Below are 21065 nucleotides of genomic sequence, written 5' to 3'. Positions count from 1 at the left end.
ACGGGGATATTTCCTTTCAGCCCTCCAACAACCCACAACTGGTTCCTTTTATTCAATAATTCCTCTAAGGTTTATCTTCACAAAAAAGCACCAAGACTTCTACAGTTAAGGAAAGACAGGGCTGCAGACTCCTGCTCTGAATTGTTTCCCTAGCTTCATTATTTACTGAGATTCCTGATATGCAAACAATCAGAGTCTTATCAGGCAAAGGCAGATCCCCTGAGCCTTTTATCATTCTGTCTGCAATTCTGAATTTCCTCTATAACCAGACAGCATACTAAATGAAGCCAGACTCTTAAAGGGAAATGAGGCAATTGGAATGTCAATTTTATTTAGTAATATATTGTAAAAACTTAAACAGCATATCCAGCTGATTGACAAAATCCATCCAACTGTTAAGGGCAAAAGAAAACTATCTCAAGAGGTACAGTTATGCAAATCTTGCTTTTACCTATAGGCAGATATTTAAAAAGAAAGGGAGAGAGACACAGAAAATATTGAAGCAGAATGCAACATCTGGAATTGTCCAACTGATAAAATTCAGAGAGAGAATAAGGGAGTTAGAAGCAAGGATATCATGTCATGTTTTCTTTCTTCTTCTTCAATGAGCCTTTTAACTTCTTCCACAGGCTGTCTTTTCTCTTCAGTTTCTTTTCCATCAAGGATGGCATGGACTCTTTCTTGCGGATTTCCCTCACTAGACCATGAAAGGCATCATCAATGCAGAATCTGAGAGCCGCAGAGGTCTCAAAAAAAGCACAGTTATATTCCCTGGCCAGACTCAAGCCTTCTTCTGTAGAGACCTAAGGGAAAAATAAATGATAGTAAAAAGAGAGAAAGGAAGAGATGCTTAAGTCAAAAACTATCAGGACTATGGGCATGTTATATGAAAAGAAAATAGAATTTGTTGTAAAGGAAGGTTTCTAGAATTTCTTAACTTGAAGAACAAATGAGAAATCAGAATCTCTAAAAGGGCAACTGATTAGAACTTATTAAAAATCAATTCTCCAGACTTTAAAAAAAGGTAACATAGCACAGTGGTCAAAACCATGGCTTTAGAGTAAAACTGCTTCATTTCTGAGTTTCAGCTCTCCCACATTTGAGTTTTGCAAACTTGGGTAAATTTCTTAACCGTTTTGGCCTCAGTTTTCTCATTTGTAATCTAGAATAATGACACCTGCCCCCAGGGCTTTTTGTTAGTGTGTCTAATGTGCCTTTTACAGATAATGTTGCTGAGTACATATTGAAAGCTTTATAACTACTGTTGTTAATTATAGTCCAGAGCTTTCAGTTAAGAATAAGCCAGAATGAAGTTGCCATGAACTTGAGAAATGATCTTCTGACAAAAGAAAACAAAAGCCAAACACCACCATTATAAGTCTCTAGCTAAACACTTCAGAGCATGGTTAGAGGTCTACCCAGGTTGTGTGGCACTAAACTAGGTGGTGGTGCATGTTATTGTAATGGGTCCTCTAGGGATGATAAACTGACTGAGATCAGGAACTGTGCCTTAACATCTCTTTAATGTCTACTACAGTGCCTGGTACCTAAGTCACCACTAGAGGAGAAAGGATGATTAATAAAAAATACCTGGATTTAAAAAGTATGCATTAAGATGCAAACGTAAGTGATGTACAGGAGATTATGTGACACTGTAGCTGGGTGCTAATAATCCTGCTCAAACTTTAGCATTCCCATTAAGCTCCATTAGATTATTCACACTGGCTTGAAGAAAGCAGGATAAGGCTGCTTTGACTCAATATGTTCTGATGGCCTCTTTGTCCATACTTGGTCTATTTATTAAATTTACTCACGTGTATATATTGATATGTTCATATTTCCTGCCAAATGGAAGTGTATGGTGAATTGGAGACTCCATCAGCCTGTACCCCTGAGTGACCGTGACCAGGACTATGGGGAGTAGAGCACCCAGTTCACCAGGGTGGGTATATTCACCAGGCATAACTAAGGAACTTTGTTAAAGTTCATCAGCTTAAAGCTGATGACATTTTGGAGTTGTTTGTAACCGGAACATAAACCACTTTTTCTTAACTGATACACCATGCTGTAATAAATGATTGAGCTGGGATATAAAAAGGTGTCTGATTTCAAAGCCAGGTCCTTTTTAGTCTTTCTTTGAAAGATCAGCCTCACTAAGGGCTTTCATTCCTGCTGGCAAACACACCCATCCTTTTTCAAGCTCATTTCTATCTTTTAGTAACTAAAGAAATGCAGATAAAAGCAACCAACTAAAGTTAAGATTCTGTCTTACCAGCAATTAGACAAAGTCATACATTTATTAACTTGTCTGATTTCCAAGGAATCACAGGTGACAGTCTTACCAAATGCTTTGACACTGCATACCATGTGTTGCCATTTAGTTTTCAGGCTCCTGTAACAATTTTCCCAACTCAGAAGGTAACAGACACATATTTGCTATTTTTTATAGCAATACCACATTTCTGGTATGATTTTCTAGATTAATCCCCTTTCATTAGGATACACACAGCCTCAAAATCCCTGTGGCTTGCAAAAGTGTTTCTTGCTCTCACTGCTTATTAGCAACTAGAGGGCAGACTGTGTCAGTTCAGCTCCAGGCTATGGGTTGGGATCTGGTTTGTCCCTCCTGTCTTCTTACTCTGAGACTCAGATTCAAAGAGCTCGTCTTATCTGAGATATGATGTTCCATGACAGAGCAGTGGGCAAGAGGCAGAGATAATTTTATGTACGTCTCAAAGGTCAAAAGACAAATGGAGAAAACCTTAAGTCAATGAAGCAGGTTGTATACTTAGCTCACAAAGAATTGTAAAGAAATAGAATCTACCAAAACCATTTATATGTAAGTGCAGCACATTATCCAGTTAAAAAAAGACAAACATTGTGAGACCAATTTTTTTTAAACACTTGTAGTTGGAACACCATACAGGTAAGGATATAGAGTGAGATTTGAATGGAAATTAATACAAAAAGATATTATATTGGTACAGTATCAGACAAAGTAGATAGTTAAAAATTATTGCTTAAAAGTGAATCTATGATTAACATAATAAAAAATTTTTAAAAAGGTGAATCTATCATGATACACATTTGTATGTACCAAAAATCATAGCCTCATTTAATAAGCCAACAGAACTAAAATCCAAAATCATAGTGAGAAATTTTAACCATTTTCCCTCAGCAGGTGAAAGAATACATAGATAAGTCAATAAGGATGTATAAGGTTTGAACAAAACACATTTGATCTAATTTATATAGATAAGATGCTGTACCCAACAACTGAAAAATTCATTTTCTTCAAATGAACTTGAAGCATTTATACAGATAGACTTCATGCTAAGCTATAAAGCAAGTTTCAAAGTAGCAACCTCAAAAGGTTACCCAAAAAATCAGCAAATTAGACCAAAAGGGAGCAAAGGGAAAGAATGATAAAGACAGAAATAATGAAATAGAAAATAATCATGCAGTGGAGAAGACTAAATCTGAAGATGTTAAATTGATAGAGCCCAGGCAAGACAAGGTTAAAGGTGGAAAAGGGTTACAAATAAACAGTATCAAGAATGACAAAGTAGACATAAGTACAGATCCTATAATCATAAAAAAAGGTAATTAGGGAATATTATATTTGTGTCAAGAAATCTGACAAGTTAGATGAAGGACAAATTCCTAAAACAAAATTTGCCAGAACTTTACCCAAGAAGAAACAGAAAATCTATATTATCCTATATCTTAGACAGGAATTAAATATGTAATTAAGACTTTTCCACAATTAAGTTTCTATAACCAAAAGCCTTCTTTGATGAATATGTGTGGATATATTTACCAAAAAACTTGTACAAAACAGTTCTTAGCAGCATTATCACAGATAACAAAAAACTAAAAGCAACACAAATAAGTGAATTTGATAATTTGTTGTATATGAATAGAATGGTATACTGTTCAGTGCAAATGAATCAAATATTGTTATATACAACTTAGATAAATCTTACAAACATAATAGTGTTTAGTGACAGAAATCAGACCTATGAAACATTTTTAATAAACATTTTATAAACATTTAGTTTTAGCTTTATAAAAATGTGGCAAAGATGGTACAGAGAGTTCTCATATACCCAACGTCTAATTGTTCTGCTTGTTATATTAATATGGTACAAGTTACACTTTTAGAAAGTTGAAACACAAGAAAACTAGTGTTAGGAGTCAATATGTGTTTCCTTTGGGAGGTGACACAAGGGAGTCTTCTGGGTGCTTTTTATTATCTTCCTTGATCTATATGGTGGTTTCAGATGGGTTCACTTTGTGATAATTTATGAATTGTATACTTATAATTTGTATGCTTTTGTATATGGTGCATCAGTGAAAAACTCAAACAAATGTACTATATAATAGGAAGTACCCCCTCTGAGTTTGGAGCATCACCATTTCCTCAAGTTCAGTAGTATTTCTATAGCTAAATGTGTCAACATTCACAGTAAATAGGATATTTAAAGTCTCAGATCACATCAGATCATGGTTTGCCACAAAATGAATCAGTTCTGGTCAGAATTTGCAAATACATTAAAAATTTTGTATTTTAGATTTCTGATTTCTGAAATCAGATAACATTATGGACTTAGGTTTCTAGCAGGAAGGTTCAATACCATAAAGATTACAAATCATCTCAAAGTAGTGTGTAATTTCAATTAAAAATACATCCAAATCCTGAAATCTTTTGAAACATAGACTGTTACACAGAGATAGTAAAATTCATAGGGAAAAAATGGGGAAGAAATACTTCAATTCTAGTAAGGAGGAGGCAGAGAGAAGAACAATAACAATGGCATTGGACTCATCCTACTATAGTTCTCCTATATCTATAGCAGTCCAGATAGTGGGGTATTAGTTAAGGACTAGACAGACAGACCAATACAATGCAATGGGTAATCTAAAAATAAGATGATGAAATATATGGGAGCTTGATATACTATTGGGTAGCATTCTAAATCAAGTTTGGAAGTGAAGATGCATTCAGTGGTGCCCTGACATCGAGTCATCATCATTTTGGACTATTCTTGATGTATGGAGATTATTTCTCCTAGCACAGGAAGGTAGTTTTTCTTTTGGGAAGAATAGAAGTAGAAGGGGGTTGAAGTCTTTAACTAAACATATATTTATTTCTTACACATTTGAAAAATCTCTTTATACAAACATGTTTATGAAATCTTTCCTAATTATAAAAGTGTATTACACATTGTTGGAAACATCAAAATTCAGTTAAAAGTCCAATGTAATAATCTGAAAAAAATTAGAAAAATTCCATCCAAAGATTCATATTGAAGTCATATAAGCAAATAATAGATGACATAACTGCTTATTATTGTAGCAGGATGAAGTATTTTTAACTCTGTAGCTCCCCATTGCTTTGCTAAGTAAAGTAGTAATCATGAACCCTCTATTTCAAAGCATGAAATGTAGTTGCATATATTCTTAGATTCATTTTCAGAATATTAATTCCATGTTACAACTCAGTAATTTTCACATTCATTATAAAATCCAAAAGGAAATTAAACTTAGTAAAATACTCGATCTCTTCTATAACTCCTGAAAAACATTTATTAGATCAATCACCTAATTTTTTTATTTTTTAAGAAAAACATTAAGGTGAAAGCATACTTTAAAATTCCCGTGTTTCGATAAATTTTATCTCACACCAATATTGACAAACCATAATTTGTCATCCCTACACTAGACATTGAGATCAATATACTATATATTCAATGGAAGAACTTTAATTTTTACAGATTCTGGGCTTTATGCTTAATAATTTTGGTCTGTTCAAAGGCTATAAATATTTCAATAGTATCTCTGGGAATAGTATTTGTCCACTAATGGTTTTGAGTAATTCAGAATCAGAGTAACATAACAAGTAGTAACAGTTTCTATATTAGGCTTCAAAACCAGGGTATGTAACATATTCATCCAATATATTATCTTAGCTATCCAAATTTTAAGTAAAATTAAATGTTTTTAAATGACAAATATTCATCCATGCCATATAGTAGCTGCTAAGAAAGAAGCACAGTGTTAGAAGGGAATTAATACATTTTTTCCCCAAATTAGGAGTTTCAGGTCCAAAAATGGTTAAGCAAATGGTTTAAGGTCACATACCTAATTAAGTAAAACAACCATCAAGTTCTACTCTCTTCCATCAAGTATTGTTTCCAATCCTTGCTGTTTCTCATGGGGTCTTTCCAGTTCCCTCTGCCAGTATTCCACATATATATAATTGATTATTCTGATCTGAGGCTTTATAACTTGAGATTATTCTTAAATTACAAACAAATGGCATAGAACATTTAACATTGCATTTACAGAAAAAGAAAATTTTAAATAGAGAAAGAAAAATAAATATTGTAGAAAGACTATTTGGGGGTCAGGGAAAGAATCATTGATGCAGATTCCATTGTGCCACCATGCCCCTCAATTGCAAGGATGGGGAGTTTGTGATTAAATGTCCCACCTGCAGGCCTTAGAAAGCATTGGCAGAAAAAAAAGGAATAAAGAAAAATGTTTTATACAATAGAAAATTTCAATAACCCAGGGGAGCCATCATTTTAATGGATGTGACCTTTATCACTGAGGAAGATCACTGTGTAATGTGCCAAGCACTCTCTGAAATGCCATTTCCCATCTGCCCAAGGAGACATTAGAGCACTAGCCACAGCTGCATGGGGGGATGAAGAGACCACTGGGGCATGATGGCAAGCACAGCCTGTTCTAGTCCTGGCCCAGCTGCTGGTGGGAAGTGGCAAGCATGCTGGTCAATTAGAGTTCCAGTCCCGACAATCTGCTGACTTCAGGAGCTTCATTGCTCTTTATTGTAAAGGTACTCAGGGTAATGGTGGTCATCTAGTAACCTATATAATTCTTAGTAGCATAAAAGGAAACTCTGATACTGCTTTGCTGTATTTGCTAACCTTGAATGAGGAGAGATTGGCAGAGAGATGGATCTGGCTCTTCCAAGAGAAGCTTTGCAAGTGTAATATCTTTATGGTTCAGCCTACTGGGTACTGTTAAAACATTCAGTGTACAGAACAAACTCTTTGGGATTTGTATATATTTTTTAATGTCTTCCTGTGTTTCACTTCATTCTTACCCATGAAGATAGTAATTTTCATTATAGAGCCTACATCATCAAGGTAACAGGAATCAGGTTCTTGGAGATTTGGGACCAAAACATTTTATTTGTTAATAAGAAAATAAGAAGGAAAAGTTGCCCAAACTTAGATTGTTCAGTTTTCATTTTGTTTCATTGTGTAATTGATTTTGATCAGTTTTAACAATATGAGTAACCTTGCCAGTTTCCTTGACTAGCTCCAATGAAAGTGCTTTTGATTTGTTTGCTTTTTTAATCTGCAAGTTATTTTATTTATTTTAGAGAGAAAGAGCGAACACGAGTGGGAGGGTAGAGGGAGAAGGAGAGAGAATCCCAACCCGATTCTGTGCTGAGTGTGGAGCCTGACTCAGGGCTCAATCTCACAACATCATGACATGACCTGAAACCAAGAGTCAGAGGCTTAACTGACTCCACCACCCAGGCACTCCTACAGGTTACTTTATTTACACATATCTACCATGTAAAGGTAAGTGCATAGATATCATCTTAGACTCCTTGCAGGGAAAACCAAAACACAACAAAGCACTAGCAAGAATTTCCCACCTTCAGCTGCCGTCACTGACATATGAGAAACTCATTCTTTTTAATTTTCATTCCAGTGTACAGTGTTACATTCATTTCAGGTATAATTCAACAGTTCCGAATATTACTCAGTTCTCAAGTGTACTGCAGCCGGTGTCAGAGAAATTAGTGCCTGTGTTGTCTTCTACGATTTTTAAGGTGTCAGGTCTCAGATTTAGGTCTTTAATTCATTTTTAGTTTATGTTTGTATATGGTGTAAAAAAGTGGTCCAGTTTCATTCTTTTGCATGTTGCTGTCCTGTTTTCCCTAACACCATTTGTTGAAGAGACTTTTTCCCATTATATATTCTTGCCTCATTTGTCAAAGATTAATAGGGCATATAATTTTGTGTTTATTTCTGGGCTTTCTGTTCTGTTCCATTGATTGATGTGTCTATTTTTGTGCCAGTACCATATTGTATTGATTACTACAGCTTTGTAATATAACTAGAAATTTGGAATTGTGGTATCTCCAGTTTTGTTCTTCCTCAATATTGCTTTGCCTATTCTGGGTCTTTTGTGGTTCCATATAAATTTTAGAATTGTTCTTGTTCTGTGAAAAATGCTGTTGGTATTTTGATAGGGATTGCATTAAGGTAGTATAGTCACTTAAAAAATATTTGTTCTTCTAATCCATGAGCATGGAATGCCTTTCCATTTATTTGTGTTGTCTTCAATTTCTTTCATCAATGTTTTATAGTTGCAGAGTACAGGTCTTTCACATCCTTGATTAAGTTTATTTCTAGGTACGCTTTCTTATTTTCTCTTTCTGTTGTTTCATTATTGGTGTACAGAAATGCATAAGATATCTGTACATTGATTTTGTATCCTGCAAGTTTACCAAATTCATTTATCTGTTCTAGTAGATTTTTGGTTGAGTCTTTCAGGTTTTCTACATACAGTATCATGTCATCTGCAAAAAGTGGAAGTTTTACTTCTTTACCAGTTTGGATACATTTATTTCTTTTTGTTGTTTAATTGGTATGGTTAGGAATTCCAGTATGATGTTGAATAAAAGTGGTGAGAGTGGACACCCTGTCTTTTTTTCTGACCTTAGGGGAAAAGCTCTGTTTTTTGCCATTGAGTATGATGTTAGCTGTGGGTTTTTCATGTATGGCCTTCATTGTGTTATGTTCTCTCTAAACCTACATTTTTAAGGGTTTTTGATCATGAGTGCATGTTGTACTCTATCGAATGCTTTTTCTGCATCTAGTGAAACAATCATAGGGTTTTTATCCTTTCTCTTATTGACATATCATGTTGTTTGATATGCAAATATTGAATCACACCGTGTATCCCAGGAATAATCCCACTTGATCATGATGAATGATTTTTTTAATGTATTTTCGGATTTGGTTTGCTAGTATTTTGTTGAGGATTTCTGCATCTATGTTCATCATAGTTGATATAGTTCATTTTTGGTGGTACCTTAATCTGGTTTTGGTATTGGAGTAATACTGGTCTAATGGAATAGATTTGGAAATTTTTCTTCCTCTTCTATTTTTTGGAATAGTTTGAGAAGAATAGGTATTAACTCTTCTTGAAATGTTTGGTAGAATTCCCCTGTGAAGCTATCTGGTCATGGACTTCTGGTTGTTGAGAGTTTTTTGATTACCATTGCTGGTAATTAGTCTGTTCAAATCTTCTACTTCTTCCTGCTTCAGTTTTGGTAGGTTATATGTTTCTAGGGATTTAATCCATTTCTTCTAGGTTGTTCAATTTATTGCCATAAATTTTTTATAATATTCTCTTACAATTGTATTTCTCTGGTGTTGGTTGCTACCTCTCTCCTCTTTCATTTGTGGTTTTGAGTCCTCTCTCTGGTTTTTTGTTTGTTTGATGAGTTTGGCTAGAGCTTTATCAATTTTGTTGATCTTTTCCAAGTACCAGGTACTGGTTTTATTGATGTGTTCTATTGTTTTTTTAGTTTATCACTTATTTCTACTCTAATCTTTATTATGTCATTCCTTCTACTTTTAGATTTTTTTGTTCTTTTGCTAGCTCCTTTAGGTGTAAGGTTAAGTTGTTTGAGATTTTTCTGCTTCTTGAGGTAGCCATTTAAACTTTCCTCTTAGAACCGCTTTTACTGTATCCTAAAGATTGTGGATTGTTGTTTTATTCTCATTTGTCTCCATGTATTTTTTTATATCCAATTTTGATTTCCAGGTTGATCCATTCATTGTTGAATAGCATGTTTTTTAACCTCCATGTATTTGTGCTCATTCCTGATTTTTTTTATGATGGATTTTTAGGATCATAGTGTTGTGATCAGAAAAGATGCATGGTATGACTTCAGTCTTTTTGAATTTGTTGAGAATTGTTTGTATGTGATCTATTCTGGATAATGTTTTCTGTGCACTTGAATGTGTATCCTGCTGTTTTAGGATGGAATGTTCTGAATAAGTCTGTTTATCTGATCCCATGTGTCACTCAAAGCCACCATTTCCTTGTTGATTTCTTGTTTGGATGATCTGCCCATCAATGTAAGTGAGGTATTAAAGCCACCTACCATAATTGTATTGCTATCAATTAGTTCCTTTACATTTGTCATTACCTGCTTTAAGTATTTGGGTGCATAAATATTTATATAAATATAATATTGTTGGATTGTCCCCTTTATTCTTATATAGTGTCCTTCGTCTTTTATAGTCTATTTTGTCCAATGTAAGTATTGTTACCCCAGCTTTCTTTTGACATCTGTTCGCATGATAGATGTTTGTCAATATGCAGGTGTCTTTAGCTCTGAAGTGAGTCTCTTATGGATAGCATATAGATGGGTCTTCTTTTTTTCAATCCATTCTGTCACCTTACTTCTTTTGATTGGGGCATTTGGACCATTACATTCAAAGTAATTTTTTTCCCCGTCTTTTAAAGTTTTAATTTGTTAACATACGGTGTTATAATAAAGAAAAAAACAAAAACTAATATGTTAATCACCATACATTACATCATTAGTGTTCCATGATTATATTAGTTTCAGGTGTACATCTCAAAGTAGTTATTGCTGTGTATTTTGGTACTTGTTTTGTGGTTGTTTGTGTAGTTCTTCTCTGACCCTTTCTTGCTGTCTTTCATGGTTTGCTGGCTTTCTTTAGTGATATACATCTCTTACTGGTTCTTGATTTGTGGTTATCATCAGATGTGTAGACAACATCTTTTGCATATAGCAGTCTGTATTAAGTTGATGGTCACTTAAGTTTCAACCCATTCTTCTCTCCCTGTCATGTTTTAGGCATATGGTATCATATTTCATGTCCTTCTCTGAGTCCACTGACTAATCTTTACAGATATGCTTATTTTTACTGCTTTTGTGTTTTCCACTTTTCTTATTCCTATTCCTTTCCACTCAAAGAGTCCCCTTTGGGACTGGTTTAGTGGTCATGAACCCAGCTCTATCTCTCCTTCTATTCTGAATGATAGCCTTGCTAGATAGAGTATTCTTGGTTGCAGGTTTTCCTTTCATCACTTTGAATATATCATGCTACTCTCTTCTGGTCTACAGAGTTTCTGTTGACAAATCAGCGGATAGCCTTAGCCTTATGGGATTTCCCTTATATGTAATGGTCTTCTTTTGCTGCTTTTATAATTCTCTCTTCATCAGTGTTTTTTTGCCAGTTTAATTACTGTGTGTCTTGGTGTGGACCTCCTTGGGTGGATTTTGTTGGGGGATTCTCTGTTCCTCCTGGTGGATCTGGATATCTGTTCCCTCCCCCAATTAGGGAAATTTTCAGCTATTATTTCTTCTTATAAATGTTCTGCCCCATTTTTTTTCTTCTCCTTTGGGGATCCGTATAATGCAAATGTTACTATGCTTGATGGAATCACTGAGTTCCCTAATTTTTTTCCTCTTACCTGCTCAGCTTGATTACTTTGTGGATTTGCTCCTCTGCTTCCTCTAGCCTGCTGTGTATTCCAGCTAGTGAATTTTTAATTTATTGTGCTCTTCATCTCCAGTTGGTTCTTATCTCTGTTTTATTTCACTCTCTTGCTGTGGTTTTGTCCTGTTCTTTTGTTTGGGACATATTCCTCTGTCTCCTCATTTTGTCTAACTCTGTCTGTGTTAGGAAAGTCAGCTATGTCTCCTGCTCTTGAAAATAATGGCCTTACGAAGAAGTCCACTAATTCCCTACAATGCAGTGTTCCTGTTCACCAGAACCTGGTGCTTCAGGGGGTGTCTCCATTGTGTGTTGCATGCACCCTGCCGTTGTGGGCATTGTTTGTTAAAACTGTGAGCCCCACCCTGGCAGGGGTCCAAAGTAAGTGTGTACAGGTCTGCTTGCAAAATGAGACCTGTGGTCACCTCTGGGACTCCGTCTGGCCTGGGCAGATCCAAAATGGGTAGGGTGCACAGTTGTAACAACAAGGTGCACCTGGGCTATCTCAGGGCCTGCTACTGTTGGGGCCCAGGCTGTTCAAAATGCACAAGTGGGGAGACATGGTGTTGTCAAGGTTTGTACCAGTCTTCTGAGGGAGAGGACCCCTAGCCCAAGGACTGAGGCAGATGTGACTGGGGAGGGCAGGGCTTAATAGTAAATGTCAGCACAGTGCTGGTCCCCTTAGAATTCCTTCAGTAATCCCTGCCCCAACCTGCCCTGAGACGTACTTCCTCACATGCCCACTGCAATATTCTGGCCTTTGAGTATTTGCACATTTCCTTTGCCTGGAATGTGCTTCTACCAGCACTTTTTGTGGCTTTTTTCTTCTCATCAGTCATGTCACAGCTTAAATATCATCTCCACTGAGACACCTTGCCTAACTATTCTCTAGAAAATATTCTGCACATTGCCAGTGATTGTTCCATTGTTCTGCCTTATTTCTTTCTTGGCACTCAATTACTCTCTGAAATCATTTTACTAATTTATTCCTCTGTTTATTTTCTGTCTTCCTTCAGTATAGTGAAAGCTTTGTTATAGCAGGAATCTGTCATTCTTGTTCACTGCTGTACCTGGACTCAGCACAGTAGCCAACATTTAGGATGCCTGGCCATAGGAATACAGTGCTGGGGTTATGATAAACAGAGGAGCTAGTTGTCAGGGCAATAGGAAAATAAAAAGGAAATTCCAAGTAATTATAATCAGTGCCATGACAGGGGCCAGCATAGATAAGTAGTGCCCAGGCCCTTATTAGTGGTTCTAGGCTTCCTCAGGAGGATATCTATGTAGAAGACCTAAATGATAAGCAGGTTGGTGGGAGGAGGGGCAGGGAACTGGAAGTAGTCTCAGATGGAAGGACTAGCAATGGCCTAAGGCAGAGGTGATAATGGTGCTTTTGTGGGATCATCAGCAGTTAATGTGGTTTAGAAGAAAGGAGGAAGGAGAAAAATCAGAAGAAATTTAGTGAGCTTAAATGCCTACTTTATGTAGATTCATATGAAATTTGTTTGAAACCCATCAATTAAGTAATTTTTTAAAAAGCCTATTTCTTGAGTGCCTACTCTGTGCAAAGAAATGTAAAAGGTTTTTCTCTCTCCTGCTGGAGAGAGATTGATTGAATAGAGAGAAAAGCAGGACATAATAAATTAAATGGTATAGCCACTTCTTCTCAGGTACAGGATGGTAATGGCTCTAGGGTAAAGGGTTTAGACTGCTTTGTACAAGAGGCATTTGAAATCTCCAAGGTCTTGTGCTTTTCATCCAAGAAACCCTGGTATGCCGGGGGGAAAGGTTGCCATGGCAGCCAGCAAAAAGAGAAGGTTAATGCTAAATATTTTGCTAACAGCAATATCTGGCTGCTGCTTTGAATTTTTCTCCTACTACTTTTAAAATATCTTGTTAAAATTATAAATCAATAAAGTTAGGCAGTATATATGTCAGAACATATGTATGCCCATGCCTTAGGATATCTTCGTATATTTGCACTAATATATGTGTGTATTTGACGTATATTACTTTATGAACAAAGAGTAAAATTTTGGCCACTTGGAGAACTTAAGTGTCAAAAAATATTTCAGCAGTTAATTTATTACATTAATAAATTTATAAGGTAAAAATAGAAGGAACTTATATTTGTAACACATATAACAATTATAATTAAGCAATAAATTGTATAGCTGTGTAATATCTGGATCCCCTGCAGACTATAAAACCATGAGGGCAAGGAACATTGCTTTCCCAGCAACACTTCAGTGTTTTGCACATGAAACAAGCTCAATAACCATCTTTCATATCTCTTCCTTGAATGGGTGGGTGAATAAAGGGATAGCAAGGCAACCAAGGAAGAAGCAACCAACAACTATAGCAAAAACTCTCCGTAGATTAACTAGAGAGCTCATAAACCCAAATCTCATTTGAACTGCCAAAGGTTTTGAGTCCCCCAAAAGCCCTCTTTTATATGTATACTGTCTGTATAAGAGATATGCACTGCAGAATCTCTAAACAGAAAAAAAAAGAGGGCTGGGTCATGATGCTTTCTTGAGTGGGATCTAGGGATCACAGTGATAGATGACTCTGATGTGGCCCAAAGGAAAGCCAGAGGTGGTATCAGGGTTCCTCCAAGTTTATGGTCAACACATGTATCCTTTTGGATTATTCAGAAAAGGAATGCCTGGCAGAGAAGAAAGAACCTGAACAAAGTAAGTTTGATACAAGTTCTAACTCTGGGATCTACAGAATATGGAGCTGGGCATTTTTTTGAAAAATTTATAAGCCTGTGCTTCTTGGACTACTATAGTTTTCAATTTTCACAGAGCCATCAGTGCCCTTGTCAATCATTTTACTTATTATTAGCTAGTGCCCTTTCCTATTCCTCATTTAGTTCTTCAAAATCCTTACTTCTCATTTTCAGCAGATGTTCTTGCCCTCTTATTTCACCTTGATGAGAAAATAAAAGCATCCACAAATAATGAGTAAAACATTCAAGACTAGCACCTAGAAACTCACCTGTGTCATTAGCTACCTTATGTTACTCTCCCAGTCTCAAATGAAGATAAATAGGTTACTGATTCTGTCAAGTCCAACACCTCCATCTGGGCTCTGTCCTCTTCAATATCTGTTTCAGCCTGGCAACATGAGTTGTACCCCTCTCTGTTCTATATTTTAAGCATCCAATTCTAGTTACCTTCTTAATAGTGAACAAAAGGACAGCTATAACTGTATGTTATTTAGGAAAGCCCTTGTACAAGGTTAAAAAGATGAAGAATGGGGCTGAGGTATGAAAGTGATTAGAAGGATGCACAGTCTTAAAGCACCCTACTAGATGGGAGAGGATATTCGTTAAGGGGTTAATATTCAAAATACATGAAGAATTTACACAACTCAACATCCAAAAAACAATCTGATTAAAAAATGGGTAGAGGACCTGAATAGACATTTCTCTAATGAAGTCATACAAATGGCCAACAGACACATGAAAAGATGCTCAACATCACTAATCATCAGAGAAATGCAAACCAAAACCACAATGAGATCGCTTCACACCTGTCAGAAGGGCTAGTATCAAAAAGACAAAAATGACAAGTGTCGGTGAGGATGTGGAGCAAAAGGAACCCTCATGTACTGTTGGTGGGAAGATAAATTGGTATGGCCACTGTGGAAAGCAGTATGGAGTTTCCTTAAAAAAATGAACAATATAAATACTATATGATCCAGTAATTCTACTACTGGGTATATACCCCCCAAAAAACCACATGAATTCAAAAAGACATTTTTGAATGCCTTTAGTGCAGCATTGTTTACAATAGTCAAGATATGAAAGCAACCTAAGTGTCCACTGATAGATGAATAAAGAAACTGGGGGGATGCACACACACACACACATTATCGCTTATAATAACTCAGCCATAGAATGAATGAAATCCGGCCATTTGCAACACCATGAATGGACCTAGAGGGTATTATGCTAAGTGAAATAAGTCTGACAGAGAAAGACAAATACCATTTGATTTCACTTATATGTGGAATCTAAAAGAAAAAAAGAAAAGAAACAGACCCATAAACACCGAAAACAAACTAGTGGTTGCCAGCGGGGAGATGGTGGATAGGCAAAATGGGTAAAGGGAAGTAAAAGGTATAGGTTTCCAGTTATGGAATGAATAAGTCATGAGGATGAAAGGTACAGAATATAGTCAATGGTATTTTCCTGGCATTGTATGGTGACAGATTGTGGTGAGCACAGCCTATAGAATTGTTGAATTTCTATGTTGTATACCTGGAACTAATGCAACATTGTGTTTCAACTACAATTTAAAAAAAGATATCTGAGGTTTATGTGCTGATTTAATAACTTCTGATTTGCACATCAACATTCACAATCTGGATTCTGCTCCTCTCCCCACCCATTCTCCTAAAATGGTTTTCAAATGTATAAATATGACCCTTGCTGCCAAACCCAGTAGGTGCTTCCAGTGATCTTTCAGCATCTGCAATATTTGACAAGTTGACTACTTTTTTCTTTAAACTTCTCTTCTGATTTGGTGACCTCCTTTCCTGATTTTTCTAAGCTCTGATTACTCTTTGACTATTTTCAGTATCTTAAAAATACTACTCTTTGCTCACTTTTCCCATAACTATATGCCCATAGATTCTGACCTTTACTTTGCTTCTATTCTTATTTGGCATTTGTTCCTTATATATTCTTATTCAAGTCCATAGCTTTAGTCATCATTAGAGTTCTCATGAGCCCCTATTAATGTCTTCAAAGATCATATTTCGGTTTAAGTCCAGAATCACAAGCCTCTGCTGGGCAGTTTCTTTGAAATGTCCCATAGGTACTTCAAATTTGTGGTCAAATTAATTATTTTTCCTTGCCACATGTTCCATCTTGGCTAATGGCACCAATATTCCCAGTAATCTAGGCAAGATCTTTAAAATCCTTCCAGATTCCTCTGTCTCCCATATCCTTAAATCTAACTGATAGTCAAGCCATTTCATTTCCATCTTTTTGTTATGGTATGCTGACATCTTCCTTCTCCATTTTCATGGCCAGTGCCTTAATCCGGGGCTCTTGTTAATTTATCCCCTAGATGATTTTTCTACCTTCAGGCTTGACCACCTCAAATCTATCCTTCCTACTCTACCCAGAGAGAAATTTCCATCACATCAAAGCAAGTATTTAGCTCTCCAATTTATTTTTGTGATTCCCCCATCATCAATAGCACAGTGGGTAGCACATAATAGGTACTCAAAAAACAGTGATTTGTTCCTACAGCGACTGGTACCAGATGAAGTCAGGCTCACCTCTTATTTGGATAAATAATTCTGCCTCTCAAACCCCAATTTCCTCCTCACGATAAAAAGGATACCATCTCCTTCAGAAGGCTTCTATGCAGATTAAAGATTATATAGTAATATGGTCCATAACCTCATGTACTTAGTCATAACTACTAATGGAGCAGTCTGGGCTCTTAGAAGAATCAAGGGCATCAGATGGGCTACCAGAATTAAAAGAATATGGAATATCCTCAAAACAAAAGAATTCAGGATTGTAATGGACTTTAGGGTCATCTTTAAGCCATCAAGTCATTACATGTCATTCCACAACAGCTCTGTCACACTATAGGGACACAGTAATTGCACAGTCCTCTGTAAAATGACCCCTTTTTATCAAAGGTTCTTATATTTAGTCAGAAGAGAATTTGAATTATAGAGCTGAAATTGCCCCCAAAGCATCCTATACTCCAAATCCTAAACATTTTGAGAATTTCTTAATTTTTGAGATACTACAGTTCTTTGATGCTGGAGTTGGCACTAAAACCCAAGACTCTTTTTACCACCACAGATGCCCCTTTGTCTACAACACAAAAATGGTGCATGGGACAAGTAGAGCACACAGGATGTAAAAGTGCAGAGAAGAAACTTCCTGAAGCAAGCAGGCTTGCATGGAGTAGAGGAGAAGACAGAGACTAGAGACTTTCCCCTATCAGCAGCTGAGGACTCTGAGCATCTGGATCTGGGGCTTTCACTTTATTAAATTTAATTCTTTATTTTTAAAATGTATATTCTATAATTTTTTATATATATAATAGAATATGTATCTGTGAGTTCTGTCCCTTCAAATCTGGACAATAAATGTAGATTCAAGCGCCTGCACAGATGACAGCTTTTAACTGTTACAAGAAACCCCTCTGTGCCCTTAGCAACTCCTTCCATTTGTTGCTTCTCAAGCCCAGTTGCCCAGTCTCTCCCCAGGTGGACAAAACGACCTGCTTCCCAATGGCCGTGCACACAGCATGCCAGAGAAAGGAAAGTAACCTTGACAAGTCTGTTAGGAAGCAGCGGCCTGAGACTGCATCTCCAAATCAGTGACATGTTTTCTCTTCCAGATTCTGGTCATGTCAGAGCACAGAGCAAACACTATCACGGCAATGACTTGTCAGCTCACTGACATTATCTGTGCTCCATCCTCCAAAGCAGCAGCTGAGAACATAGGCTGTGTTAGTCAAAACAGCAGGTCTTACTAAGATACAGGGAGAAAAGTATTCTGCTTGAGAGGATGGTTTGTGAAACCAAAGGGCCTGCGTTCTAATCACATCTCTGCTGCTTCCTAGTTGAGTGACTGTATATGAGTTACTTACCTTTCTAAAACTCAGTGTCCTCATCTTAAAATGGGGTTAGTAAGAGATAGAAAGGAGATAACAGAATGCCTCATACTTATTACACGTTAAATGTACTATAATTTGGACTTTGTTTATTCATTTAATACATAGAACTGGCTTGTCTCCAGTCAGAAATCATGCAATGCTGATGAATGAGAAGTTTGACTCCTGTCTTTACAACAACGACCAGAGTGGGGGAGGGGACTTTTTACTGTCAGAGTTACTCTGATACACTTGACTCCATTGCCATATCTATCCTCAGAATGGTTCAGTTTTCCTTTGGGCATATTTTACTGAATGTGTCATAAAAGCATTTTGTTCAGACCACAAGTCTTCCCCTCAGCCACCAGTTATGTTTAATCAGTAGGGGGTGGGGTTATTGTCTCTCCTCAATTTACTAAAAACCATGAATACTGTTTCACTTCCTCTGTTGTTTTCTTCACCTTTCTCCTGCATAGCCTCTTAAATTTCTTTTCCTCCATTTTCCTATTTTCTACCTTTACCTTTTCTTCTCATCCTTCTTGTCCTTCTTTAGATCTTCACCAGCCAACATCTACTAATCCCTTAGGTTTTTTTAAAGTAATTCCCAGACTCTGTTCCATGAACTGTTTGTTGATCCCCAAAACTGAGTATGATTTCTCCCTCTTTTTAAGTCCCTAAGCATTTGGTTTTTGTCACTCAGTCTTTAATTACAATTAATATTTTTCTTACTCTGTACCAAGGATAAGTTTCATGGACACACACATAGTGCTCCTTTCAACACTTGGAATCATCATCAAATTGGCTCCAAAACTGACTCCTGTTATTTCCTAAAACTTAACTGTTTATGAAATTCTCCCTTCCTCCCAATTAATGCAGTGTTTGCCTTAGGGATTCAGTTTTTCCCCTCTCCTATAGTATGTGACTCTCAACACAACCTAAATTTGGTCTTGTGGTCAGATCTTGGTCTTTCACAGTGACATCTAATTCAGCAAAATTCCCAGTTCCCTTAACCAGATGTGATTTGTCTAAGTGCAGGCTATGCTGAGTAGAGAGGTAGACCATGAAATCATGGAATCATAGACATTAGAGACAATTAGTGTTAAGGAAGTCAGACATCATTGCTTTTATAGCACTCCTGTGAGATGGGGCACAGAGACCTTTTTATAGACACTTCCAGGGATGAGTTTATTCACATATCAGATAATGTGTATCCCTCACTGGCTGAAAATCCATAATAAGAAGATGTCCTCCCTAGATTTCCTATCTCTTATCCTAATTCTGGCCTTGTAGAGACATTCAGAATACCACCTCCCCTCCACCGCCTTTTCTTCCATGTGACAGCTCTTTTAATACTGGAAAACATAAATGATGTCTTCCACTCGTGGCTTTACCACTGATTATATTCAGAAGATGGTGCTGTCTTATTTTCAGAAGACAGTCATCTTCCAGAATCTTAAAAAAAAATCAGAAGAAAAATGAGCAGATGGTTCTATTTTGCTTTGTTCTTACAGAGTAATGTGTGACCCAAAAAAGTATCTATAAAACAGATAAATAGCAGCAACAACAATGAAACTTTGGTTGTAAGATCATTACTTTTCTAATCACAGAGGATGCACAACTGCTTAACCACACCAGACATTAATGGGTTTTGTTTTGTTTTATTTTAACTATACTTGTTACTCCCTCTGCTAGGATAGGGGCAGATAGTTGGGCCTCTACATTTTAATGTCTTTGATAGACAAGCAAAAATATAAGAGGCTGAAATATACCCTCTGCAATGGCATTATTAGCACTATCTACTTCCTAGGAAATAGCTTCCTTTGGTGACTCATTCAAAAATACATCTTCCCTACCATTTAACCTCTTATGGATGTTTGCAGTGCATTTATTCATCTCAAATTAACACACTGAATTTGTATACTGTAGATCCTCAGTACATATTTACTAAACTAGAATAGCTAAGGTGAACATTAGCAAGAAGAGTCCCATAAAATATCTGTTTTTTGTGTGTCTAAGGTAGGCAACCCTAAATTGACAGAGAAAGAAGAAGGTGATCTGGATCAAATAATGCTCAAGAAGAAACCAGTGGAATTTAGAAATGACATCTACTCATGAGTTTCAGTCTGTGAAAGTGCACTACATTTGTGCTCTGCAAGGTAACATATTGACCACACTGATTTGGACAGCAATGTTCTTATCTATAAAATCAAGGGAAATGATATCTATAGTTACTTCCACCCCAATGATTTCTCAAACCCCTTGCTATTTTTTCCCTTTCTCTTGCTGTGCCTGCCCACTCTCTCTTTGAATCAGTCTTTTTATGTCCCATTTCCAAGAGTATTACCAATGTTCACCCAATTGCTAATCATTCCCCATCCTCCATACTCTACCCATTTAAAAGTCTTCGCACTTTCCAGAATGCATCATTCCATCTGCCTAGATACATTTGCAAGGAACGTACCACATCTGTTAAAAGTTTAACCTCCACTGTCTTTGTAGTAAAACATTAGCTTCACCCTCCACCCTGTGTATCTTCCCAGGTACCTTATGGGCTAGATGCCCTTTTGACCTCATAAATGGCACCCCTTGAGGGTAGAAACTATCAAGTTCATTTTGTTCTCTCAGAATTTAACCATAGCAGGGATTTGATAAATATTTGTTGAATGAATTGGATTCACAAATAAAGTCACAGCATCACTAATGTTATCTTCTTTTCTTCAGGTTTGTACAAGAGATTGCTATGGGAAAATTTCTGACTGACCTTCTTATTTCACTAAGTCTGTGCCATCTCTGAGAAAGCTATGAAGTATTAGCATAATTAAAACAAAGGATCACTTAC

The 21065-nt window shown here is 36.5% G+C and overlaps 1 protein-coding gene across 1 annotated transcript in view; it reads right to left on the bottom strand.

The window, feature by feature from the left end:
• Positions 1-361: 361 nt before the first annotated feature.
• RIT2 (Ras like without CAAX 2) overlaps positions 362-21065 on the bottom strand; it is a 391381-nt gene continuing 370677 nt past the window's right edge. Inside the window, exon 5 of the mRNA XM_034995748.1 lies at positions 362-803. Within this exon, the coding sequence (XP_034851639.1) occupies positions 576-803 (228 nt within the window). The 3' untranslated portion in view covers positions 362-575. The remainder of the gene's footprint in view (positions 804-21065) is intronic.

The sequence above is a fragment of the Mirounga leonina genome, unplaced genomic scaffold (genome assembly GCF_011800145.1).
Source record: "Mirounga leonina isolate KUSES-001 unplaced genomic scaffold, KU_Mleo_1.0 Mir_93, whole genome shotgun sequence".
NCBI classification, from domain to species: domain Eukaryota; kingdom Metazoa; phylum Chordata; class Mammalia; order Carnivora; family Phocidae; genus Mirounga; species Mirounga leonina.
This window is presented reverse-complemented; position numbering and strand designations above follow the sequence as displayed.